Source organism: Eutrigla gurnardus (assembly GCF_963514095.1).
Source record: "Eutrigla gurnardus genome assembly, chromosome: 22".
Lineage (NCBI taxonomy): Eukaryota > Metazoa > Chordata > Actinopteri > Perciformes > Triglidae > Eutrigla > Eutrigla gurnardus.
In genome coordinates this window covers 19,584,832-19,607,532 of record NC_139933.1, presented here as the reverse complement: position 1 = coordinate 19,607,532, position 22,701 = coordinate 19,584,832, and the positions used below count along the sequence as shown (strand labels likewise).

The following is a 22,701-nucleotide window of genomic DNA, read 5'->3' as shown; positions in this document are numbered from 1 at the left end:
AACGCTGCAGGGAGCCTCGGTACATGGGGCGGTAACTCTACCACTGAGCTGTCAGCGCAGTTAACGTGCCCATTCAATCAGTCACGTCCAATACTGTCCTGATGATGGGGCAGTCATATTATACTACTACTAATACTATTAATACGACTTACACATTCACACAGTCGGCAAGTTTTTGCCAGCTGTCCTTCCTGCATTTGGCAGATGAAATTGTTGCCTTTTGCCTGTATTATATTGTGGCAGTAGGGTGTGGTTAAGGCGCTGGCTGCTGGAGGAGAGGGAGGAGTGGCTCAGCCGACACTCAGACAGCTGGACAGAATCAGGTAATCAGTCAGTGATATAAGCACGCTTGTAACCTGGTTCTGGGGCCTCATTTATAAAACTGTGCGTAGGATCCTTACTAAAAGTGTACGTACGCCCAAAAGCCAAAGTTTGCGTGCGCTAAAAAAAAATCTGATTTATAAAACTGTGCGCACGCAAGCTGTACGCAATGTTTCCTTTATAAATCAGAGGATCCAGGTGCGTGTCCACAGGGGCGATTTTAAACGCGTGTGGACGCGCCGCTTCCCAGTATTGCACGCTTGGTGGGCTGCCACTAGAGGATGATTGACAGGCGCTCTCCTTTTAACAACACTTTTTTTGCGAGCGTTCGCGAGCGTTCCCGATGCGGCGAGTCGAGCCCGCATAAAGTAGCATAAGACTTCAACTTTATGCAAATGAGGAACGGCCAACTCGCGCGCCGTCTCTCGACATTCGTCGCGACGCTACCAGAATGCATTGCACAGCTTTTCACATAGACAATGAATGGGACGCGGGGAAACACCGCTGCCTGTGGACAGGCACCATCACCTACAAGTGTGCGTACCTGAATCCCGCCCTGTACACGCCCACATTTTACTATATTAATGAGCCGGCATGCAATCGTTTCCGTGTGGTGAATCACGGCGACAGGTCAGAAAAATAGCGAAGAAACGTAACTTTTCAGAAACGGAGAAAGAGACACTTGTTGGGGAGGTGGAGGCCCGGAAAATAATTTAATTTAGTGGCCACAGCAGCGGGATCACGAATAAAAATACGCAGTGCGAGTGGCAACACTTTGCTGCTCTCTACGGCGTCAGTGGGACGGAGCGGACGGTGATCTGAAGGTAAATTACATCTTTCCGCTCCTAACATGGATTTAATGTATTGCTAGAGTATTTGAGGAAGTTTGATTTTGATGTGACTTTGACGGGGATTGTGTCCAAAAAGGAGGGAGACACCGACTGAGACCAGAGGTATAAGGGTGAACAGATTTTAAACTTTTATTGTATATAAAACAAAACGTTAAATAGTTTTTGTCCTTCCAGAGTCTGCAGCGTTGGGCGTAGAGGTATGGAGACAGAACCCTGACATTAATAGTTGGCATTGAAAATAAAATTTGGCATTGTAATTACGATTTTTGGCAGCGAAAATAAAATTTGGCATTGTAATAACGATTTTTGGCAGTGAAAATAAAATTTGGCATTGTAATAAAAGTTGTATTGACACTGAAAAAAAAAGTATTGGCATTGAATAATGTAGTTTTCAATGTCAGTCTTTAGATTTCTTCTTCATGTCCATCTTTTTTCAGTGTGTGTTTTTTTACACTCTATTTCCCCCCCAGTCTCACTGGTTTTCGGTTTCAATGTTCTTTTTTTCAATGCCAAGTTACTGTCAGGGTTTTGGCGTGGAGGGGGGAGTGTCTGAGGGGAGGGGCTAGGGACGCGTGAACGCGCCTCAAGGTTATACGAGGGGAGTGAGTGGGAGTAGGAGGCCGGGCCTGTGGTGCACCTTCTCCCTACCGACAGCATGGAGCAAACGAGTTCGCCTGCACCGCCCGTAAGTATGTTACTCCGTGTTTGTTGCTGGTTTCCACATAGAACCTTGCGGCGTTAAAATGTATACGCTTTATGTTATGCGGATTTGGCAACGGTCTGCCGGAACAAGCGCTAACGTTAGCTTAGCTAAGCTAAAACGGAATAGCGATTTCCGGGTTGATGACGCGCCGTGAAAACCCACTGTAGTCTCGTTCATTAATGGGAAACACCTATCCCCCGTCTTTCGCCCATTTCAGGCTCACCGATTTGATACCACATATAGGCCTACGCACTGTGTATCTGTTTATCAGTTAGCGCCGTTAGCGCGGCTACGGTCAGTACAGCATCCGATAAATAACCCGCCCGTGTACTGCTTAACATTACCTTTGTCTTTGTTGTTAGAGTTCAGCATTATTACATTTAATGTATTTATTTCAGACCCAAGGGGATCAATCGCTATAAAAGCACAGTAAAATAAAAGACAGAATAAGAGTTTTTTTTTTTTTTTTTAAAGAAAGAAAAGAAAAACAAAAAATACAAAATACAGAGCCTTCCCCACTATTCAGTATTCAGTGTTAACATCACAGAGTTTCAATTTTACAATTGGTAAACATGTACCATGTGTCTGTTTCCGGTCAGTAGTCATGGAAACATGACGCCCTCACCCTGTCAGCTGAGTGGCATACATATATATCTAATGGCATACACAACATATTTAATTTTACAATCTTTCATCCGCCAGTCAGTTAGGCCTGCAGGTTATTCATAAGTGGGGTCAAGATAAATATTTTATTTTATATTGTGCATTGTTGGAATGTCATTGATTAATAAAGATTTTAATAATTTTGTGATTGATTTATTCTTTGAAGCATGAATATTAATTTATGCAATTACAATGCCTTATTTTAGTGAGGTAAGTAAAAGTACACAGTCATAGCCATAAACACAGCTGTACTAAAAATTGGCATTATAATTTATTTCGGCCTTGGCCAAAAATTTTAATTTCATTGCATTAGAACCGGTATGTCCAGGGTTTCCAGCTGCCTATCATGTTTGATAGAAGGGGTGGGGGCAATACATAATATTCTCAGATGTCTGACAGTACAGCTATCATGATCCAATTACCATTTCTCCAACCCTGTGAGGTGTGTTTTGTTTTCTAGGAATCTGAGGCTCCGTGAATGTGCCAACACAGTATTCACCAGCAATATCGCACTCCTCAGCCAGGGAGCACAAATTTAAGGCCAGAGGACTCTAAAGTAAAACGAGATGGCAGACTCACAATCCCAACAGGTAATGGCAAGTTAATCAACATTCATGTCACCATAATTGGCTTTCATATATTTAGCTTCATAGTACGTGTGCATTTTTAATGGTAGTGCATAGGCTGGGCCAGGGATGCTCCAGAAAATCTAATTTTAAACACCATCTCAATATAAACTTATGAACCCTTTTTTCACCTTTTTTTGATTAACAAAAAAACATACAATTAGTTTTGTTCAAATGCTCTTAGGTACATTAATTCATCATAGCATGACATCATCTAATCTGTGCATTATGAGCACTAATTAAGATACCATGTTTTTAATTACAGGCAACTTCAATTGGGAGGCACTTTATGCAGAGAATGCTGCAAAGGCTGCAGGAAGTTCTGCAACGTCAGCCTGTGGATTTGGACCATTTACATTTTGTTTTGGGTCATGACATGGGTCTCTTGCTCTCTTTTGCTAATATAGTAGAACTGCCACAAGATGTTTTGCGTGCCTTATTTGAGGTTTTGAGACTACTCCGTTTGCAAGAAGAGAGACCTCCTCCTGCTTCTACTGTAGAGGTTCTGGGTGGTGGTAGGGGACAGCCCAAATTTGCCATATCTAAAGATTATCTGCAAAGCTTAATTGACATGCACCTGAAAATCCCCTGCATAGCCAAGATCCTTGGTGTCACTGAAAGGACAGTTTTTCGGCGGATGCATGAGTATGGGCTATCAGTTAAGGGATCATACAGCAATCTCACTGATGATGAGCTGGACAATCTTGTGCACTCAGTCAAATTGAGGATGCCACACATCGGCTATAGACTGATGAAAGGTGAGCTGCAGGCTATGGGACACCGTGTGACATGGGAGCAGGTTTCAGCATCCATGCACCGCATGGATTCTGCCGGGATCTTGGAGAGAATGGCATGTATGGGCTGTGTTGCCAGAAGGGTGTATTCTGTAAAGGGTCCCCTCTCACTGGTTCATGTGGATACAAACCACAAATTAATCAGGTACACTGTCATTGTGGATATTTGAAATGTAGTTTTTGACACCCACAATACATATCCAGTGTAGCTATTTTTTTTTTTAAATTAACAGATTAGATTACCACAATTATATTTGACCTAGTAAAATTACATTTGCACATATAATGTCAAAATGTATTCAAAATTACTCCTTGTGGATCTGTAATTTGTTTTCCATTTTTAATATCTGAAGTTGAAATTATACACTTAATAATTATTTTTTTCTTGTCAGATATGGTATTGTCATCTTCGCCGGAATTGATGGATATTCACGAAAGGTAAACACTTATTCCAAGACAAACTCATTGTAGTATTACCATATTCCATTGTACAGTCACTAAAGTATTTTGTCACTACGTCTAGATAATGTACCTGAGTGCTGCTAACAATAACAAGGCAACAACTGCACTTGGCTTCTTCATGAGCTCTGTTGAAGAATTTGGCTTTCCATTAAGGTAAGAAAATGGCAAGATCCTCCAATATTCTATTTTGTTAATCAAATTTTATTAACTGTAAACATTTGACTTGGTTTCTGTCATTATTTAGAGTTCGAGGTGACCAAGGAGTTGAGAATGTTGCCATTGCTCACTGCATGTTCACTGTTCGCGGCTGTGGCAGAGGAAGCTACATATCAGGAAAGAGCGTGCACAATCAAAGGTATGTCAAAATAAGCTGTATTGTTGTTTTGGATTTGAAGGTACCTTTTAGGGTTTGGTGCCCCACATCACAACAAATGTTCCTATGGAAGTGATTAATGATGCTCAAAAGTGCAGCAACTGCCCTTGTAAATTTGGATAATTCCAATGGAGGTGGTTATCCCAAAACATCAGCATACAAATGCCTTTTGTAATTGTGACTTGTTTATTTTTGTGTGATTTTGTTTGTTTGTTTTCCCTCTTGCAGGGTTGAACGCTTGTGGCGTGACGTGTGGATGGCAGTAACAAGTGTATACTATGAGCTGCTTCACAGTCTTGAAGAAGATGAGCTGCTAGATCCCTCCAACAGTCTGCACTTATTTTGTGCCCAGTATGTATTTGTACCACGCCTCCGAATGGACCTCGACACTTTTACAGGTGCATGGGACAACCATCCTCTGCGAACTGAACAAAACCTGACTCCCAATCAACTATGGACCTTGGGGCTTCTCCAGACTCCTGTGGCTGCTCCAGAGAATCTAGAGGTAAAAGCTCAACAATGTTAAATCCAAGCACAATAATACATGACAGATGTGACAAATATAGCTAAAATGATAGGAATGGGCCAAAAAACTTTTCACAGCACTGTATTCATAATTTTGCTAAGCTTGATTGTTCTGTGAAGTACACTAAAGGTTACAACAATATTTCTTATTTATAGGGTATGCTAGAGTTCTCAACGGGCCTGAAAATTACAGCCCGACCCGACCCGGCCCGTGGGTTTTCAAACCCGAACCCGACGCAGCCCGACACACCAGCATGAATTGTCGGCCCGAACCCGACCCCCCGCGCGCCTGCATTGTTTGAAGTTTACTTTTGACCAGCTCCATCTTCTCCAGCCAGGCTATAGGCGTGAGTGCGTCACGCAGCGTCGTCAGGTGTGCGTCTGCCCCATGAAGCAGGCAGCCAGATTGACCAAACGTGAACAGCGATGATTCACAGCAAACAATATATAATTTACAACCTACAATTTTTTTTTATTTTTTTTTTTATTTTTTAATGAAATGTGTTTTATAAAAAAAGGAAGCCCGAGGCCCGACCCGACCCGGCTCATTTGCGTATTTTTTCGGCCCGAAACTTCGGGTCCCGTCGGGTTTGTCGGGCTGGGCCGACCCGTTGAGAACTCTAGGGTATGCAAACTGTCCCGGGCAGGAACCTGGACAGTTTGGGTGAAGAGTCCACAGGTGTAGTTCTCCCACCAGTCCATTGCCCTCTGGGACCACAGGCGATGGCAGGATTGATGGCAGCCATCAATCCTATGGCTCCCTCCCAGGACAATGGAAGAGACATTTACAAGGCTACAGTGGACTATGTAATGTTTCAGTTTTAAGAAACAGGTTTGTGCAGAGTTGGTGACTCCCAGAATAGACTTGCAGACCTGGCTAACTTACAGTGGTAGACCATGGGTGGTCAGGAAACATGGCCTCTACACTCAACTGAAATCTATCTCTGAACTCACTGTATGTCTTTAATATTATACAGCAGGAAGAGTCCTTTGAACATTTATTAAAAGAAAACTTGTAATGTAATGAACTCTCTGTGATATTTTTGTAACATTTACAGAAAAATGTGAATTGTTAACTGAAGACACTTTTAAACATACATTTCTTTTGAAAATGCATAATACATTTCTTTCTTTTTTGGCTGTACTGTTTTCCTGAAATCATTATGTTCATCTTAAGTACTGTGACAGCAGCTAATACACACACCATAACAGTGTATTTTACCCAAGTCCAAAGTGGATTCAGTAATGGTACCCACTATAATGTGCCATGAAGTTTGTGTCCATCAAAAATAATCAATTTGTTATATACATAAATAAATTACAATGGAAGTATTTGTATGTTTATTTCTATTTTCTTTCCTGATGGTCTGAACAACTCTGACATTCTGTGGCACCCTTAACATTTCAGGAGTCGGTATTCTTTCCACAAGTGAATTTTATTAATTTGTGTTCATTTGGTCGCCTCATTTTTTTTTTAACATAGATATCTAACTACTAATTTACGTTTTACACATTTTAGGTAAGACATTAACTTTGCCGGCATTGGTGAAACCTTTATTCTATTTGTGAAAATGCAATAAAGGCACATTTTACCGTCACTAAACATCTGGACCACATTGGACCAGGCCAGATCATAATCCAATGTACCTAGACTTCTCAAATCTGGATTAAATTGTCCCACAGAGGCTTTTTTTTTATGGGTCACAATCACAGTTGCAGGAAGGCAGATTCAGGTAAAACATAAGGGCTGCAGCTTTACTCCTTACAAAACTAAGTTCATTCTGGCGTGCTATTGATGCATTAATTGTACATTAATAGAACATCTGAATTAAATCCCTTTTTGTAAGGTATGTCAAGGAGACAATGCAAAGCAGGTCTACAGTGTCAACTCTGTGGAGTGGCAGGAGAACACAAGCAGGGTCTGGAATAATGGCAGATGTTAGTAAAAAACCATGGATGTATTAGATCCATGGTAAAAACACATTAATAGCACATGGGCTAAAAGACTTATACGGTTCAAACTTTGACCTCCTCTCAACTGACAAGTAAACAAAAAATGCCTCCTTGTGGTCTAAATGTGTAATATCACATACCAGTAATAAATGAAATCATGTATAGAAATAACCTTTAACTGTATTTTTTAATACTATCTATCTAATATACTTCAACTATCTGAATGTAAATCATGAAATATAACCTATAAATAAATAATGATTTCTAAATAAATAAAATAGACTTGATGACACACCAAACACTACATGTCATTGTCAGCACACACTGGTTTGTGTTCTTAGCATCAGGGTGACCAGTGAGCCACAGGAAGCTCATCACATCTCTGTGCTCTTCTGCGATTTATATCTGTAGGAAAGCCTTTGTGATGTCTGCCATGAATGCAATGGGGTGCAACCTGAAACTGACAACGACGTTGAGGAGGTCTGGGTTCAGGTCCAGTGAGCAGTCATTAAGAGATGGACAGCCATTCTCATGTGCAGAAGCATCAAAAATGACCCTCAGCTTGGTTGTTGCATTTTCCTTTTTATCACAGCATGGTGAGGTAAGTAGTACTGGATGTTATGATTTTCTGCCCCAAATGTGGACATTATTGGACAAACTGATTAATCCAGGCGTTTCTGACCTCAGAACAATGGTCAGACACACCTGGATCAATCACTTTGTCCAATAATGTAACACAGGACGTAAAGGAGCTGGTTTAAGTTCAAGAAGTAGTGGAGCTGTGCATAAAGCCCATTTGTCAGGTTCATATTACAGTGATGGCGTCCATGTAATACCCACATGTAAACTTATGACATTACAAATGTTCTACTGTGTTGTTTTATCATAGATGGACAAGTGTAAACATATTAGGTTGAACAAGATAAATTAAACTCATAATCTGAAACAATGTTTGAAATTACATATCTTCACAAACCAAAGCGACAGGTCAGATAATTTATTGAAGGGGACCTTGTATTTAACAATGCTGTGATGTTGAACTTTTACAGCAAATTGCTCACTGTTCATTGAATAAACTTTAAATCATCCATGCAAGTGATCTTATTGAAAAGGTATAATACAGAAACTAACTGCAGTGGTACAGTAGTCAACCTAGTACACAATAGGTGGTCAGACAGTTCACTTATTGAAGGGGACCTTGTAATTAACTATGCTGTGATGTTGAACTTTTACAGCAAATTGTTCACTGAATAAACGTTTAAATCATCCATGCAATTCTAAGTGTTAATATTGAAAAGGCATAATACAGAAACCAACTAATTTACAGTGGTACAGGAGTAGTCAACCTAGTACACAATAGGTGGTCAGGAAACATGGCTTCTACACCCGACTGAACTCTCTACCCATTCTGATTGCAACTGTCATTACATCTCTGAATTCAGTGTATGTCTTCATATGTGCAACAGGAAGAGTTATTGTATTTGTACAGGCACTTACAAGAGGGAAACAAATGACATGACCAGGCATTTTTTCTTTGCACTGGTGGTCAAATTTCACTTTTATTTTAAAAGTTGCCTGATCGGATGGAAGAAGGGGTTTGTGCCCTTGTCCAGTTAACCATTGCATCACTATTGGGATGGACAGTCTCAAGTGTCTCTGTTGTTCCAGACTCCTGTTCCTGTCTTCATTCTGACTTTGTACAGCTTCTTGGGATACCTTCTTGGGATGCTCACACACTTCTTGGGATACCTTTTTGGGAGGCTCACACACTTCTTGGGATACCTTCTTGGGAGGCTCACACACTTCTTGGGATACCTTCTTGGGAGGCTCACACACTTCTTGGGATACCTTCTTAGGAGGCTCACACACTTCTTGGTGTTCATTCTGACTAGAGTTCTCAACGGGTCGGCCCAGCCCGACAAACCCGACGGGACCCGAAGTTTCGGGCCGGGTCCGGGCCGAAAAAATACGCAAATGAGCCGGGTCGGGTCGGGCCTCGGGCTTCCTTTTTTTATAAAACACATTTCATTAAAAAATAAAAAATAAAAAAAATAAAAAATTGTAGGTTGTAAATTATATATTGTTTGCTGTGAATCATCGCTGTTCACGTTTGGTCAATCTGGCTGCCTGCTTCATGGGGCAGACGCACACCTGACGACGCTGCGTGACGCACTCACGCCTATAGCCTGGCTGGAGAAGATGGAGCTGGTCAAAAGTAAACTTCAAACAATGCAGGCACGCGGGGGGTCGGGTTCGGGCCGACAATTCATGCTGGTGTGTCGGGCTGCGTCGGGTTCGGGTTTAAAAAACCCGCGGGCCGGGTCGGGTCGGGCTGTAATTTTCAGGCCCGTTGAGAACTCTAATTCTGACCTGCATGACGAAAAATGAAGAAAAAAAATTCAAACAAATCTTGAGTATTTCATCATGTGCAATTCAAACGTTGTGAGAAACTGACCCTATTTATCAATTACTTTATAAATAAATATATGAAAGACAAAGATATGAATGTGTGTGTCAACACTTGTAATAGAGACAGAGTCAAACCTGTGACTTCAAGTTCTTGCAGAAAGTCCTGGAGGAAGTTGATGATGGAATTTTCTGTTGCTCGTCTATAACTCCCCTTCTCACTCAGCTCAGGTGCCAGGACGCTCATTATGTAGTCAGCATCCGGCTGAAGATCAAAGAAAGGAAAAAGGTGGTTACAACACAGACGGGAAGAGATAGACACAAAAAAAGCCTCCACATAAACAAAGTCTTTAAGAGATGTATGGTTTAAAATAATCTTATCAAATCTTATTTCAAGGCACTAGAGCTGCAACAATTAATCGAACAATAATCGATTATCAAATTAATTGTCCACTAATTTGATATACGAATAATCGGTTTAAGTAGTTTAAGAAAAAAAAAAGGCAAAATTCTCTGATTTCAACTTTCTTGTTTCCTTTATGACAATAACATGAATATGTCTTTGGTTAGTGGGCAAAACAAGAGATTTGAGGATGCATCTTGTGGTTTGAGAAACACTGATTGTCAATAAAATGTTAAATCCTTTGCATAGCAGTGAAGCAAATCTGGTGAAATGTGCAATATCCTTACTTTGTCATCATCCTCTTTGGGGACAAACAGGTTTGAGCAGAGAGTTTGGTGCCTCCCAATCACCTCCAAAAGATTGTAAATCTTCATTCCATTTCTGATTTCCTGAAGCATAGCAGTCAAACGCACTGTAGCGTGTACAACAATGGCTCTATTGAGAAAAGGGAGTGAGGTTTGTGTTGATTTTCCATGGGCCAAAAAATATTATTAAACTAATGAATAAAGAGGACAGCTGGTATTATGCATTCACATTTCAAGTACAGATATGACATTTCCAGGAAACATACACAAATGCTTTAAATTTAAGTAAAAAGTTAAATATACTTATTTTTGCTGTACCGTTTGCCTGTTTTCTTTCATGTCTAAAGTACTGTAATAGCAGTTAATACACACACCACGTAACAGGGTATTTTGCCAAGTCCAAGGTGGATTCTGTAATGGTGCCCACTATAATGTGCCATGAAGGAAATTGTACACACCTTATAATACTTTCCTTTCTATCCAGCTTGACCACTCCTGTGTAGCCACAACTCAGAATACTGTCTGTTAGCTCCGTCAGATCAGTTGCAGCTTCCACCTAAAATTACAACACAACCTCAGGAAAAGGATAGCAATGAAATTCTGTTCACTGAGAAAAGCATTTTACTCATTACAGCTAATAAGAAATGTACTCACTCTGTCTATGAGTGAAGTATATTCACAGTCATCTATGTCATCTCTGGTCAACTGCAGAGCGTCATACTGTCCCTCTGCAAGAAACTGGTAACACCACTCTCTCAAGAAGCATGGTGCAGGGCCACCCTGGGCCAGGCTGACTGAAAACACTTCTCCTGCAGTTCTGCATGTCATCAACAAACATTGCATTAGAGCTGCAACAATTAATCGATAGCCGATTATTAAATTAATCATCAACTGATAATCGAGTAATCGTAAGTCATTAAGTAGCCAAAATAATTCTCTGATTTCAGCTTAAAAGTGACCTTTATGACAATAAACTGAATATCTCTTTGGTTTGTGGACAAAACAAGACATGTGAGGATGTCATCTGGTGGAATGGGAAACACTGACATTTTTCAACCTTTTTTAACATGTTATTGACCAAACAACTTAATTGATTTAAATAATCGACAGATTAATTGATAATGAAAATAATCGTTAGTTGCAATGTGTAATGCATAAACTACATAATGTAGTACAAGTATGAAACCATGCACACCTGTAGAAGCCATTTTGTAAGTCAGTAATGGAGTAAACTGGACTCTTTCCTTTTTTGCCGCTTCCCTCAAACAGCCGCACTTCAATGGCATGCATCATTTCTAAATAAAGTATATGATGACAAGACACACAATTCAGCAAACGAATCAAACTGACTCAGTGTTAAATAATGAATCTCCAATTTTTCTAAAAGTTTCATTACATTACCCGTCAAAAATTATTTGCTTAATGCACCAGTATCAACGCCTGCTTCCCCGATGAAGGATACTTTGAGTTTATTGACTGGGGAGCCCTTCTTTTGTCTCTGCCACTGAATGAAGCCTCTTTGGACCATATCCTCTTGGTTAACACAGATCTTAAAATCTTTGCTTGCATCAACTTGACTTGCAAGCCAGTTAAGGACATCTTCACTATTGAAAAAACATTTCAGTTAGATTTACATCTTAGGAAAAGTATAAGTGAATGGAAAAAAGGCAAATGCAAAAAAATAAACAAAATACCTAGACATGGCAGCCACAGGCATACCTTCCTCAGTGTCAGATCTGGAGAAGCAGTCGGTACTGCTGTTTATACTGTCCTGTGGACTAAAAAGATCAACATTAACATACTTATTTATTGTTGATTTTACTGATGAGGTTAGGCAAGGTGATTTTATTTGTATAGCCCATTTTTGCAAATAGTTTGTCTCAAAAGGCTTAACACAGCATCATCACAACATCCTCTGCCCTTAGACTCTCACAGAAAAGGTAGGAAGGAAAAAGGTTAATCTAATTTGCAACCACAGTCGGCCATTAAGAGACTGGAGACCTTAAAGCAGTCCATTCTAGCAAGCAGAGAATAAGCCTGAAACCATGGTGGATAGGTTGTCAGCCCATTGAACTAAACACACCAACACTCATATTACTTCAGGGTATCTAGAATGTACAACTCAGGTTACTGTAAACTTCAGAAATGCCATATTTATATCAATGCATTTATTAAATTAATGAGGACCTATTATGCCCATTTCAGGGGCTTTTAAATGTTACATTGGACATCAGCTGTGATTGGCCAACATATCAAGCGGCGCGACCCCTCTCACTTTACCATTGGGCACTGAGGCCAGAACCAGCCGTGCCTGCCTCATGATATGGCACTTCCACGTCCTCTAAAGCAAGTACCACGTCCTGTCGGCGGACGGAGAGGATCGGTGGCGGGCGCGTAATGCCGGCGGCCGTGATGGTAGCAGCCGCTGGCGGCGGACGGGAGGATGCAAGCCGGGGACGGAGAAGATCATGTGCCCGCCACCGATGCTCTCTGTCTCGCTGACAGCAGGTGCTCTCTCTCCGGTGGCCGTGATTACGTGCCCGCCAGTGTCAGTGTGTGCTTATGTTATAAATATTGTATTCGTATGAGGCTGAGCTCTGGCTCTGATGGCTCAAACAGGTAGGGCTGGGTCCTTCAAATGAGCAATCAATGAGATTCCATTGTTGCTGTAGGCTACGTCCTTGTGCAGCACACAGAGCCCCCCCCCCCCCCCCCCGCGGTGGGCGTGGTTTCAGCGCCTCTAACTGACACGCCCCCAGCGTTTCACAGCAGAGAGAAGTGCTTGTTTTTCCATGATTTTGTGACCCTATTTTATATACTTAGCAATTTTTTTCATCTTTCAAATTTGGCTCAGTGGTCAATGATGCATGTTACTGTGGTGTGACAAACTCATAACACATTTTTTTTGCCGCTTTACACGGACTTTAAAGTCAAAATTCTCAGATTTCAGCTTCTAAAATAAAAAATATTTCTGGTTTCTTTGTTCATTTATGACAATAACCTGAGTCTCTCTTTGGTTTGTGGACAAAACAAGACATTTGAGGACGTTGTCTTGTGGTTTGGGAAACACTGATTGATATTTTCCCACATTTTTTAACATTTTAGCTATTGACCAACAACGAATCGATTAATCGTTTACATAATTGACAGATTAATCAATAATGAAAACAATCGTTAGTTGCAGTCCTGAACATGACCACAATGTACATCTAGCCCTTCTGTAATGTCAAAATTATTATTCATTAAAATAGTAGTTACAATACCATGGCATGGTCCATGTCATCCGTCAGGTCAAGAGACCTCTTTCCCAATCCAGCTTGGCTCAGCTCCAATTCCTCAGCTGCAGAAGGAGTGCTAGTGCAGCCACTATTTAGCAAATATACATAAACGGTGAATGCCTTAATGTTAACTTTTTTCTTCTGAGTGTTTTGAAGGGGAGAAAATCTATGTTTTCCTTTTCTCTTTGCGAAGAACCCAGGAAATGACCTGTAAATATCAACATATGACAAAATTGTATGAATTAACATTATGAAACACAATTTCTCATCAAATAAGTCCAGTATCAAGATGATTATCAAGACCTGGCCATCTCCTGTTGTACTGTTTGGCTCGAGGTTTGTGCTTGCTGACCCTGGTGCCCCGACTGCACTGAACTTCTCTGTGCTGGGTTCTGATGTGGCTGCTGAATGTTTTGTGTTAGGACATTTATGAGGCCTTGTGCAGCAGCAATAACACTGGCCTCAAGTGCCTAGAAAACAAAACACACCTCACAGGGCTGGAGAAATGGTAGCCTACATCTTGATAGCTGTACTGTCAGACATCTGAGAACATTATTGCCCACTCCCCTTCTATCAAACATGAGAGGCGGCTGAAAACCCTGGACATGCCGGGTGTGATTCGGTCGTAGGCACGAGGCCGCATCACACCCGTGCTGATATACAGTACAACAGCACTCCCTCTCGTGTGATATTGCTTAATTATCAGTGTTTTGTTTTGATAACGAATGTACGTTAATTACCCCCCACCACCCCACCCACTTTCTTTTTTAAAGGTGAAAAATATTGACCAACCCCCCCCCCCCCCCCCCCCGAATTTTTTTTACAACTTGACTACTGGGCGCGAATTCGCTATTCCATTTTAGCTATCTTAGCTTAGCTAACGTTGCAGTACGACGGTAATTCCATTTTTATTATCTTAGCTTAATTTATTTTAGCTTAATTTTGCTAAGCTTAGCTTAATTTTGCTTAGCTTAATTTAGCTTATCTTAATTTTGCTTAGCTTAATTTAGCTTATCTTAATTTTGCTTAGCTTAATTTAGCTTATCTTATTTTACCTTAGCTTAATTTTGCTTAGCTTATGTTAGCTGAGCTTATTTTAGCCAGAACGTCTTTAGCTTAGCTAAGCTAACGTTAGCGCTTGTTCCGGCAGACCGTTGCCAAATCCGCATAACATAAAGCATATACATTTTAACGCCGCAAGGTTCTATGTGGAAACCAGCAACAAACACGGAGTAACATACTTACGGGCGGTTTGGGCGGTGCAGGCGAACTCGTTTGCTCCATGCTGTCGGTAGGGAGAAGGTGCACCACAGGCCCGGCCTCCTACTCCCACTCACTCCCCTCTTATAACCTTGAGGCGCGTTCACGCGTCCCTAGCCCCTCCCCTCAGACACTCTCCCCTCCACGCCAAAACCCTGACAGTAACTTGGCATTGAAAAAAAGAACATTGAAACCGAAAACCAGTGAGACTGGGGGGGAAATAGAGTGTAAAAAAACACACACTGAAAAAAGATGGACATGAAGAAGAAATCTAAAGACTGACATTGAAAACTACATTATTCAATGCCAATACTTTTTTTTTCAGTGTCAATACAACTTTTATTACAATGCCAAATTTTATTTTCACTGCCAAAAATCGCTATTACAATGCCAAATTTTATTTTCGCTGCCAAAAATCGTAATTACAATGCCAAATTTTATTTTCAATGCCAACTATTAATGTCAGGGTTCTGTCTCCATATAGAGGAGGGTGACGTGAGGAGGGTGACGGTGACGGGCCCTCGGCACAGCGTCTGGGTCCGGCGCAAAGCAGCAGCGCACCCCGGACGCATGGCACATCAAGCGGTCGGTGCTCACTGATGCCGTCCTGCAACTTCAGCGAGACACAACAACGTTGCAGATGAGCTACAGCAAACGCGCAATGTGATTAATAAAATAATACGTTTACAATGAACATTGATTGTTGTCTTCCTTATATTACAAACGCATAACATCCTCACGGATTCTTGCGCCCTGTTGATACCCGGGCAGGGGGCCGTGGCTCGGGGTCATCGATAAATTTGCGCTCTCCACGCTCCACCACTGAGCGCGCACGAGCGTGCCACTCATTATAGCGCATTTCCTCTGCACTCTGGTGGTTTAAAAACGAGGATAAGTGTAACAATTATACGATGGCTTAATGGCTGTATGTATGTGCGTTGATGATATATGCACATAAATAAGGAGAATATTTAGTTATTCCCGCTGTGTTCTGCAGTGATCTAATGGAAGGTATTTATTGTATACTACATGCATTTGGGCCGTCTCCTCCTCCTGTGGTGACAGCGCTGATTCAATATTTCAAAATTATTTTGATTTAAGATACAAGTCAGATTTTAAAAGAAGGTGTCAGGGGCGGATCTAGAAAAATATGTATGGGGTGGCGAGAGGGGAGCAGGAATTTTTGAGGGGTGGCAACATATGGCAGACATGTATACTGAATTTACTCACAGTTATCACAGTTTGATGAGAAATAGTATGTACACACTACATAAGGGCACAGGCTGCCATTTACATTACATTTACGCTCTCCCTCCTCCATATCTTGACCGCTGTGGTGTTCTCCCACCTCCTCCTGTCCCTGGTCCCCTTGACCTTGTATTCTATCTCTGTCACCTTTCTGTTGCCCTTCTCTCTCTCCTTCCACCTCATATTCATCTTCTCTCTTTCCTTCCACCTCTTTTCTCTCTCCTTCCACCTCATCTTCTCTGTCTACCTTGCTCAGTTCATTTTCTATTTTTCTCTCCTTTCTCTTTGGTGAGAAAAAACTAAATATGCTACCTTTCCTCTTCATTTCTGTAAGATTCAAAGTAACTTTAGTACAATGTTTTCCTTGACAGACGTTGAATCAATATGAGCTTTCTTAGCCTACTTTACACAGAACTAACGTCAGACCTAGCTAACATTACATGTATAGTTAGCGAAATAACGTTCTTCAACCTGATTTTTATCATCTCAAAATCAGCATTGCAACTATACTAGCACTGTGCTTTCATTATTATTTCATTTTGTGATAGATAGTTAATCAGTTTTTACCTCTTTCCTCCCGTGCCTCCTTTCCTTGCGACTCCTGGCTCCAGGTACGTGTCCACAGGGGCGATTTTAAACGCGAGTGGACGCGCCGCTTCCCAGTATTGCACGCTTGGTGGGCTGCCACTAGAGGATGATTGACAGGCGCTCTCCTTCATACAATCACGCGTACACTTCATGGCTGCACCTGATTGGACGATCACTTTCACAGCTGCCCTCTCTGCTCCGGAGTTCATGCAGACCAACATGGCGGCTCGTTTGGAAACGTTCTCTTATTTTACGAAAATAGTTCACCGAAAGGTGTTTCTGAAAACATTTTAAGCGAGAAATAAGCTATGCAGTTGCTGACTCTGTCTTTATTTTAGATCGACAACATTCAGTTTAGAAGATTTTCGTGAGCGTTCCCGAGGCGGCGAGTCGAGCCCAGCGCCTCTGATTAGCATAACGTAGATTCGACTTCAACTTTATGCAAATGAGGAGCGGCCAACTCGCGCTCCGTCTCTCGACATTCGCAGCGACGCTACCAGAATGCATTGCACGGCTTTTAACATAGACAATGAATGGGACGCGGGGAAACACCGCTGCCTGTGGACACGTACCTTCCCTCGCTTCGCGAATCGCGCCACTCAATTTTTCAAACAAAGCAGTGTCTTGCTGCTCTGACGTAATCTCGTGCTGCATTCTCCGCAGTCGGACATTGGAAATTTGCGCTTGTAAATGTCAAATTGGACATAACTTTTCTTTGAGTTCGTTGCTGCCAACTGGGGTGGCAGCAGGGGTGGCAAGGCTTTCTTTTAGGGTGGCATTTGCCACCCTATGCCACCCCGGTAGATCCGCCCCTGGAAGGTGTTAATATGAAAAAAACTATCACTCATTAAAAGCGTCAAAAACATTGCTGGAGTTCATCATGATAACGCAGATCTAACGTATGATATGGAGTGTAAGTAAATGTGTGCGAGTCATCAAAAATATATAGTTCTTCTCACGTTTACTGCTGATTCCCTTCCAGTCTCCAGAATGTGCGTACTGGTACGCATGCCTCAGAGTTTGCTTACGGGTACGCACACTTTCCCGTCAAGTTTGGTTTTTATAGATCACAACATTTGTGTGGAAAGTGGCGTACGCACGTTTCCAGCCCCATTTTGTGCACACGCAAGCTTTATAAATGAGGCCCCTGGTCTCTTGCAGTAGGCTGGGTCCTGACAGAGGACCGGAGCGGAGGAACCGCCGGAGCCTATACGCACCCGACCCTCAGCCGTCGGAGAGACGGCTGTTCATGTTTGGTTTTTGTGACTGTTTTAAGTTGCGCCACATTTTCTGCAAGCAAAATAAACGCTCTGAACCACCACCCAACGCTCTCCCGTCCTTCCTTCCCTTCCCTTCCCTGTGGGCACTGAGGCTCACATATGTGACCCGCCACGGCAAAACCAGCAACAAGTCAGGTGGGACAAATTTGCGCAAACGACGAAATAAGCTTTTTTTTTTCAAAATTAGTGATTTTAATTTTTGTTGCAGAATATGCAAGTTGAGATCATGAAGAAGCCACTCCATGTTTCAGATAACAGTATTGGTTGCCTTCAAAGTAGGTTCATTCCATGTGAGAACAGCCAGATTTTGCTGAAAAACTGTGAAAATATGCCTTATGTTACCCAAAGTGCCACACCCCTTTTTGACACATTGGAATTTCGCATTTCATTTGTTGGCATTTTTGGAGGCCCATAACTTCTGTTCTAATAGTGATAGAAGGCTGACAATAATATTAGATAATAGCTAAATAAACTATCTATCTATCTATCTAGCTATCTAAATTGTGGAAGCAGAGACATCATTTTTTCATGGTCCTTGTGGTCAAGTTTGTACTGGCGAGCACTGCGTCCATAGATGTCTGGCACACTGACACAACAAATGATATGTCGGAATGGCACTGTTACGTTCACTACGTTATGGGGTTACGTTCACTACGTCACGATGTTCAACAGCAATGTAACGCAGGTGAGGTGAAAGTGGGAGGTTCACTTACCTGATTGAAGCGCGGGCCAGTCAATAGTTGAAGCGTGGACCAGTAAAATCCCAAAGCGGCGAGAGTGCACGGGCACATTGACTACGGGCACAGGCTATAAATGGAAGCTAGCACTAGCACCCAACAGGGGATCTGTCTTTAGTCCAATAGGCATGTGAGGATGTTGTTGACACGCTTCATGAATTTCACAAAAACGTCACCATGTTCATCTGAACGTTCAAAAATGTTTCCAATCAACCAATCATCATCATAAATACAGGCATATTTTCCTGGCTGGAAAATTGAATTTCGTGGCTGATCTGACTGCGAGTGTTCTGTATCCAAGTGTTCTGAATACGATTGTTGTCCTGCATCGACATCTGTGAATATTGTATCCTGTGATATTCTTTTCATCTGTATCTGTATCTATGTAAGTCGCTTTGGACAAAAGCGTCTGCTCAATGACCGAAATGTAAATGTATGTATCTTATTTTTGGAAATTGGTATAAAGCAATGATGCGATCGTGTTCCACTGATCGTTTTGGCCGAGGTGTAGCGTCTCTCCAATCCGTACGTTTTCTTGTGTTTTTTAATATCTTCTGCACTTACAAAGAAGAATGTAATGTTCTTAACTTTTGCCCATTGAGACATCTCCATTGGTGTAAGAATATGGTTTGCATCAGTGGCCTGCAGACTTGCTCTTGCTGCAAGTCGCTTGTCGCAGGCGGGTCTCTTTCATCTGGGATAAGGGGTTAATTTGTGATTTTCAGAAAATTAATGGCCAGCAATCTTAATATTTAATTGTTTGCATCACTGAGCATAATACTAAGTTATTTCCACTATTTTCATGCTTTATCATCACTAAATTCTCCCTGATCTACATATCAGACTTCTGGAAAACGTGTCCAAAATGGTGCATTATGAAGAATAAAATTCATATTATGGAGCTTCATAGTCAAAGGTTTTATTTCATTAAAAGAAAGAACAAATATGTATCTTTATCTGGTATAAATCCCATTAGGATCATCAAGTGCCCACATGGTCATTTGGGGGTCCAAATATGGGGTTCTAAAAGAGTCATCTCTGCCCAAAAGGGTTTTTGGACCCCCATAAAACCCCCACCAGTGGTACCATACCCTCCAACACATTTATCATCACTATTCCAATTACTATATGTCTGCATGAAAGTAATTGTTAAATATGCAAATAGGCATATCGTTTGTTTTCATGAACGGCTGAGGTGTGCAGCACTTTAAATGTTGCTCTCGCAAAGAATTGTGGGTCGGCGTAATCTCCTTTCCTTTCGCATAGGAAGGTCCGTTGCATCCTATGCTAAAGGAGCTCTGAAAGGAAGCATTGGAGCTCCTTTCCTTTGCATTTAGAGGATTCGAACAGCTCTTATCATGGCGGCCACTTGTTTACTTCCGGGTCACTTCTTCAGTTAGGAACCTTCCTAAGCAAAATAGACTATTCGACTGCACCCATTGACCTGAAACATCAGATTCCTTTGTTCGGTAACATAAGGCATATTTTCACCACTTTTCAGCAAAATCTGAGAGGTGTCATGTACATGGGTGGCTGAGTTGGCATGGAATGACGCAGTATACATTTTGTATTTGTAGTTTCGGAAAAAAATCTGCCCTTGTCTGTGTCTTTGCTGGGGCAGGTATGGCGATGCAGTTAATTTCCATACTGATTACTGTTGGCCATTCACGCGCTGTTATTTTTCCGGCCAATCAGCTGCACGTTAGAAGCGAAACACATGGCTACTTATTCAGCGTCCGTGTCGGCCGCAGTGAAAGGAGCTAGAGCGGAAGATATCAGACGCTATATCTACGGTTACATTTCTACGGGATAAAGACGAAATGCAGGAAATACGTAACTTTGACTGCAAATGCTACGGAAGAAGAAAGGAGAACTCTCTCCTTGGAAGACATTCATGTAGCGACAAAGTTTCTCAAGAGCTTATGTACAGCATACGGATGGATTCTTTAGCTACCGAAAGAGAGCAAACAGACATACAGTAGTTACATCGGAGATGACTGCATCCACCAAAAAGCCGCAGACGAAAAGAAAGTCCGCTGGACCTCTTATTTCATCGGGGGCAATAAAGTCTGCAGGAATACTTTTCAGTTTCTTATGGGGTGAGTTTCCGTTACCATCCAAGTTATCTACTTTGCTTAGCTAGATAAGCTAGCTCAGTACTGTCGTTTTTAAAAGTATATGCACACCGAAACTAAGCTGTAATGGGAGGTTTTTGGCTCGTAATGTGGGCATCTGATTTAACAGTAAGGTGCCAAGGGGCCTCTTGGCATTGCTTGAATTGACTGTGATGCTAATAGTCATCAATAGTAATCATTAGCACTAGCTACTTAGACGGTGCCTGTTAGCATGGCACATGATGTGAAACTTCTTTGTCTTTTTTTCCAGAATTGGCAAAGACACCCTGACTGATATAATCAAACACTTTGAGGAGAATGGGCCTGGACTAAATTCACTTAATGCTAGTAATGACTGTACTGTAGGATTTTTTTTCCTCCAATGTTTACATTGTACACTTTAAGCATTTCCATTTAATAAAGTACCTTCTAATTCTGATCAGTCCAGTAAAGTGCCTTAATTACCTACATGATAACTGCTTTTGATAACCATTGTTCAAACCACTACAATACTTTCTGCCCTGCAGGCTTACAGATATCAGATATCACTGAGTGACATCTGTAGGGGGGAGGGCTTATCTGAATGAGATGCAAATGAGCACCATTGTGTTTCCTTTCTGGCCAGGTGAGGTGAGGTGAGATTTGCAAATCTTTCAGGCCAGTTTTCTCAGTGAACGGTTTTCAGAGAAGCATACATTCAAATGGCCACAACTTCTTCAAATCGGATTTCCATGTGTTAGACATCATTGAAACTACACTTTCAGAATCTGTGAATAACTCAAAATGCCCCGAGGTCGACTTGTTCCTGGTTTTGCCGTGGCTGGTCACATATATGTTTAACTTCGTATTTCTGTAAGATGATGGTTTGCTCCTCGTACGTGAAATATGCCGCTCCGCTGCCGTACTCTGATCCATGTTTGCGATTGGTCAAATGCTGCAAACGCTGCCTCTTTCATGTGCACGCGCTCATAGCTGGACAGGGAAACCCTGGGTTGACTTAACGAGTTGATAACCAGCTTCGTGTGATCGCATATCTCTGATTGCCTTTGTTAGGGTTACTCAAGCTGGATCTCTGAAAGATACCCTGGGTATGTTGAACTCACTTCGTAGAACAGGCCCCTGATCTGTCCTGCCTTGTACCTTTTCTGCTGTACATCAAATTATGACATTTCAACAACCAAACAGAATCTCAAATTAATGAACAGGACATCATTTATTTGTATGACAGTGTGGAGGCGTTGTAAACGAGGGACAGGAGACAGAGGCGAGTTGAGTCTGTTTACTTCTCCACAAAAACGAAATCTGCAACTTTCAAACCATATGTCAAGATCCATCAGAACCGGAAAATGTCATCAACAGCACCATCAACCCGCACTCACTTGGTGCTGTGTGAGTTTGTGACATGGCACATTAAATTGAGTTCATAGAGAAAGCATAGCGGGAAATAGGCATGAAAGTGGGGAAACGTAAATGCAATGCATACGTGGATTGTGTGTAGAAAGGCATGTATATATTTCCTGTTATGTGTGTTCATTTTCCTCTGTGAAAAGGTGGTATGATGGTGGTTATTTTAAGTTAGGCTCCTGTCTTCCCGTGCGTCGATGAAGGCGCGCCAAAAACCTTTTATTATGGAGGGGTGCGCCGGAGACCAAAAAAACGGAATCTGGGGAGTAGCGGGAGTGAGTGAGCGTGGCGCCAGCATTGTCTGCAGCTACTGATAAATAAATAAAAACATTCCTTCGATTGGCGTAAACGGCCGAAATCGCGTCTGGGGAGTGATGACATGAACTTTATTTTTCTTTCATTTAATT

General features: G+C 41.7%; 1 protein-coding gene and 1 long non-coding RNA gene across 2 annotated transcripts; one reads left to right on the top strand and one right to left on the bottom strand.

The window, feature by feature from the left end:
• The first annotated feature begins 1,771 nt into the window (after window positions 1-1,771).
• LOC311032855 (uncharacterized protein) lies at window positions 1,772-6,624 on the top strand. Its single transcript, XM_084039923.1, has 8 exons — window positions 1,772-1,857; window positions 2,999-3,128; window positions 3,430-4,103; window positions 4,351-4,396; window positions 4,482-4,573; window positions 4,665-4,775; window positions 5,022-5,298; window positions 5,943-6,624. The coding sequence occupies exons 2-8, from the start codon at window positions 3,105-3,107 to the stop codon at window positions 6,141-6,143; spliced, it is 1,425 nt and encodes a 474-aa protein (XP_083896049.1). The 5' UTR covers window positions 1,772-1,857; window positions 2,999-3,104; the 3' UTR covers window positions 6,144-6,624.
• A 4,240-nt stretch (window positions 6,625-10,864) lies between these two features.
• On the bottom strand, window positions 10,865-11,733 carry LOC311033100. Its single transcript, XR_014599237.1, has 3 exons — window positions 11,581-11,733; window positions 11,040-11,202; window positions 10,865-10,941 (listed from the first exon to the last, which is right to left on the bottom strand). It is a non-coding gene; the product is annotated as an uncharacterized lncRNA (long non-coding RNA).
• Window positions 11,734-22,701: the final 10,968 nt, after the last annotated feature.

Excerpts from the sequence above, each read along its gene's own strand:
- LOC311032855 (XM_084039923.1), top strand. The coding sequence starts at position 3,105 with ATGGCAGACTCACAATCCCAACAG. Across the intron at positions 4,104-4,350 it reads ACAAACCACAAATTAATCAG|ATATGGTATTGTCATCTTCG; the intron begins GTACACTGTCAT and ends TTTTCTTGTCAG. Across the intron at positions 4,397-4,481 it reads TTGATGGATATTCACGAAAG|ATAATGTACCTGAGTGCTGC; the intron begins GTAAACACTTAT and ends CACTACGTCTAG.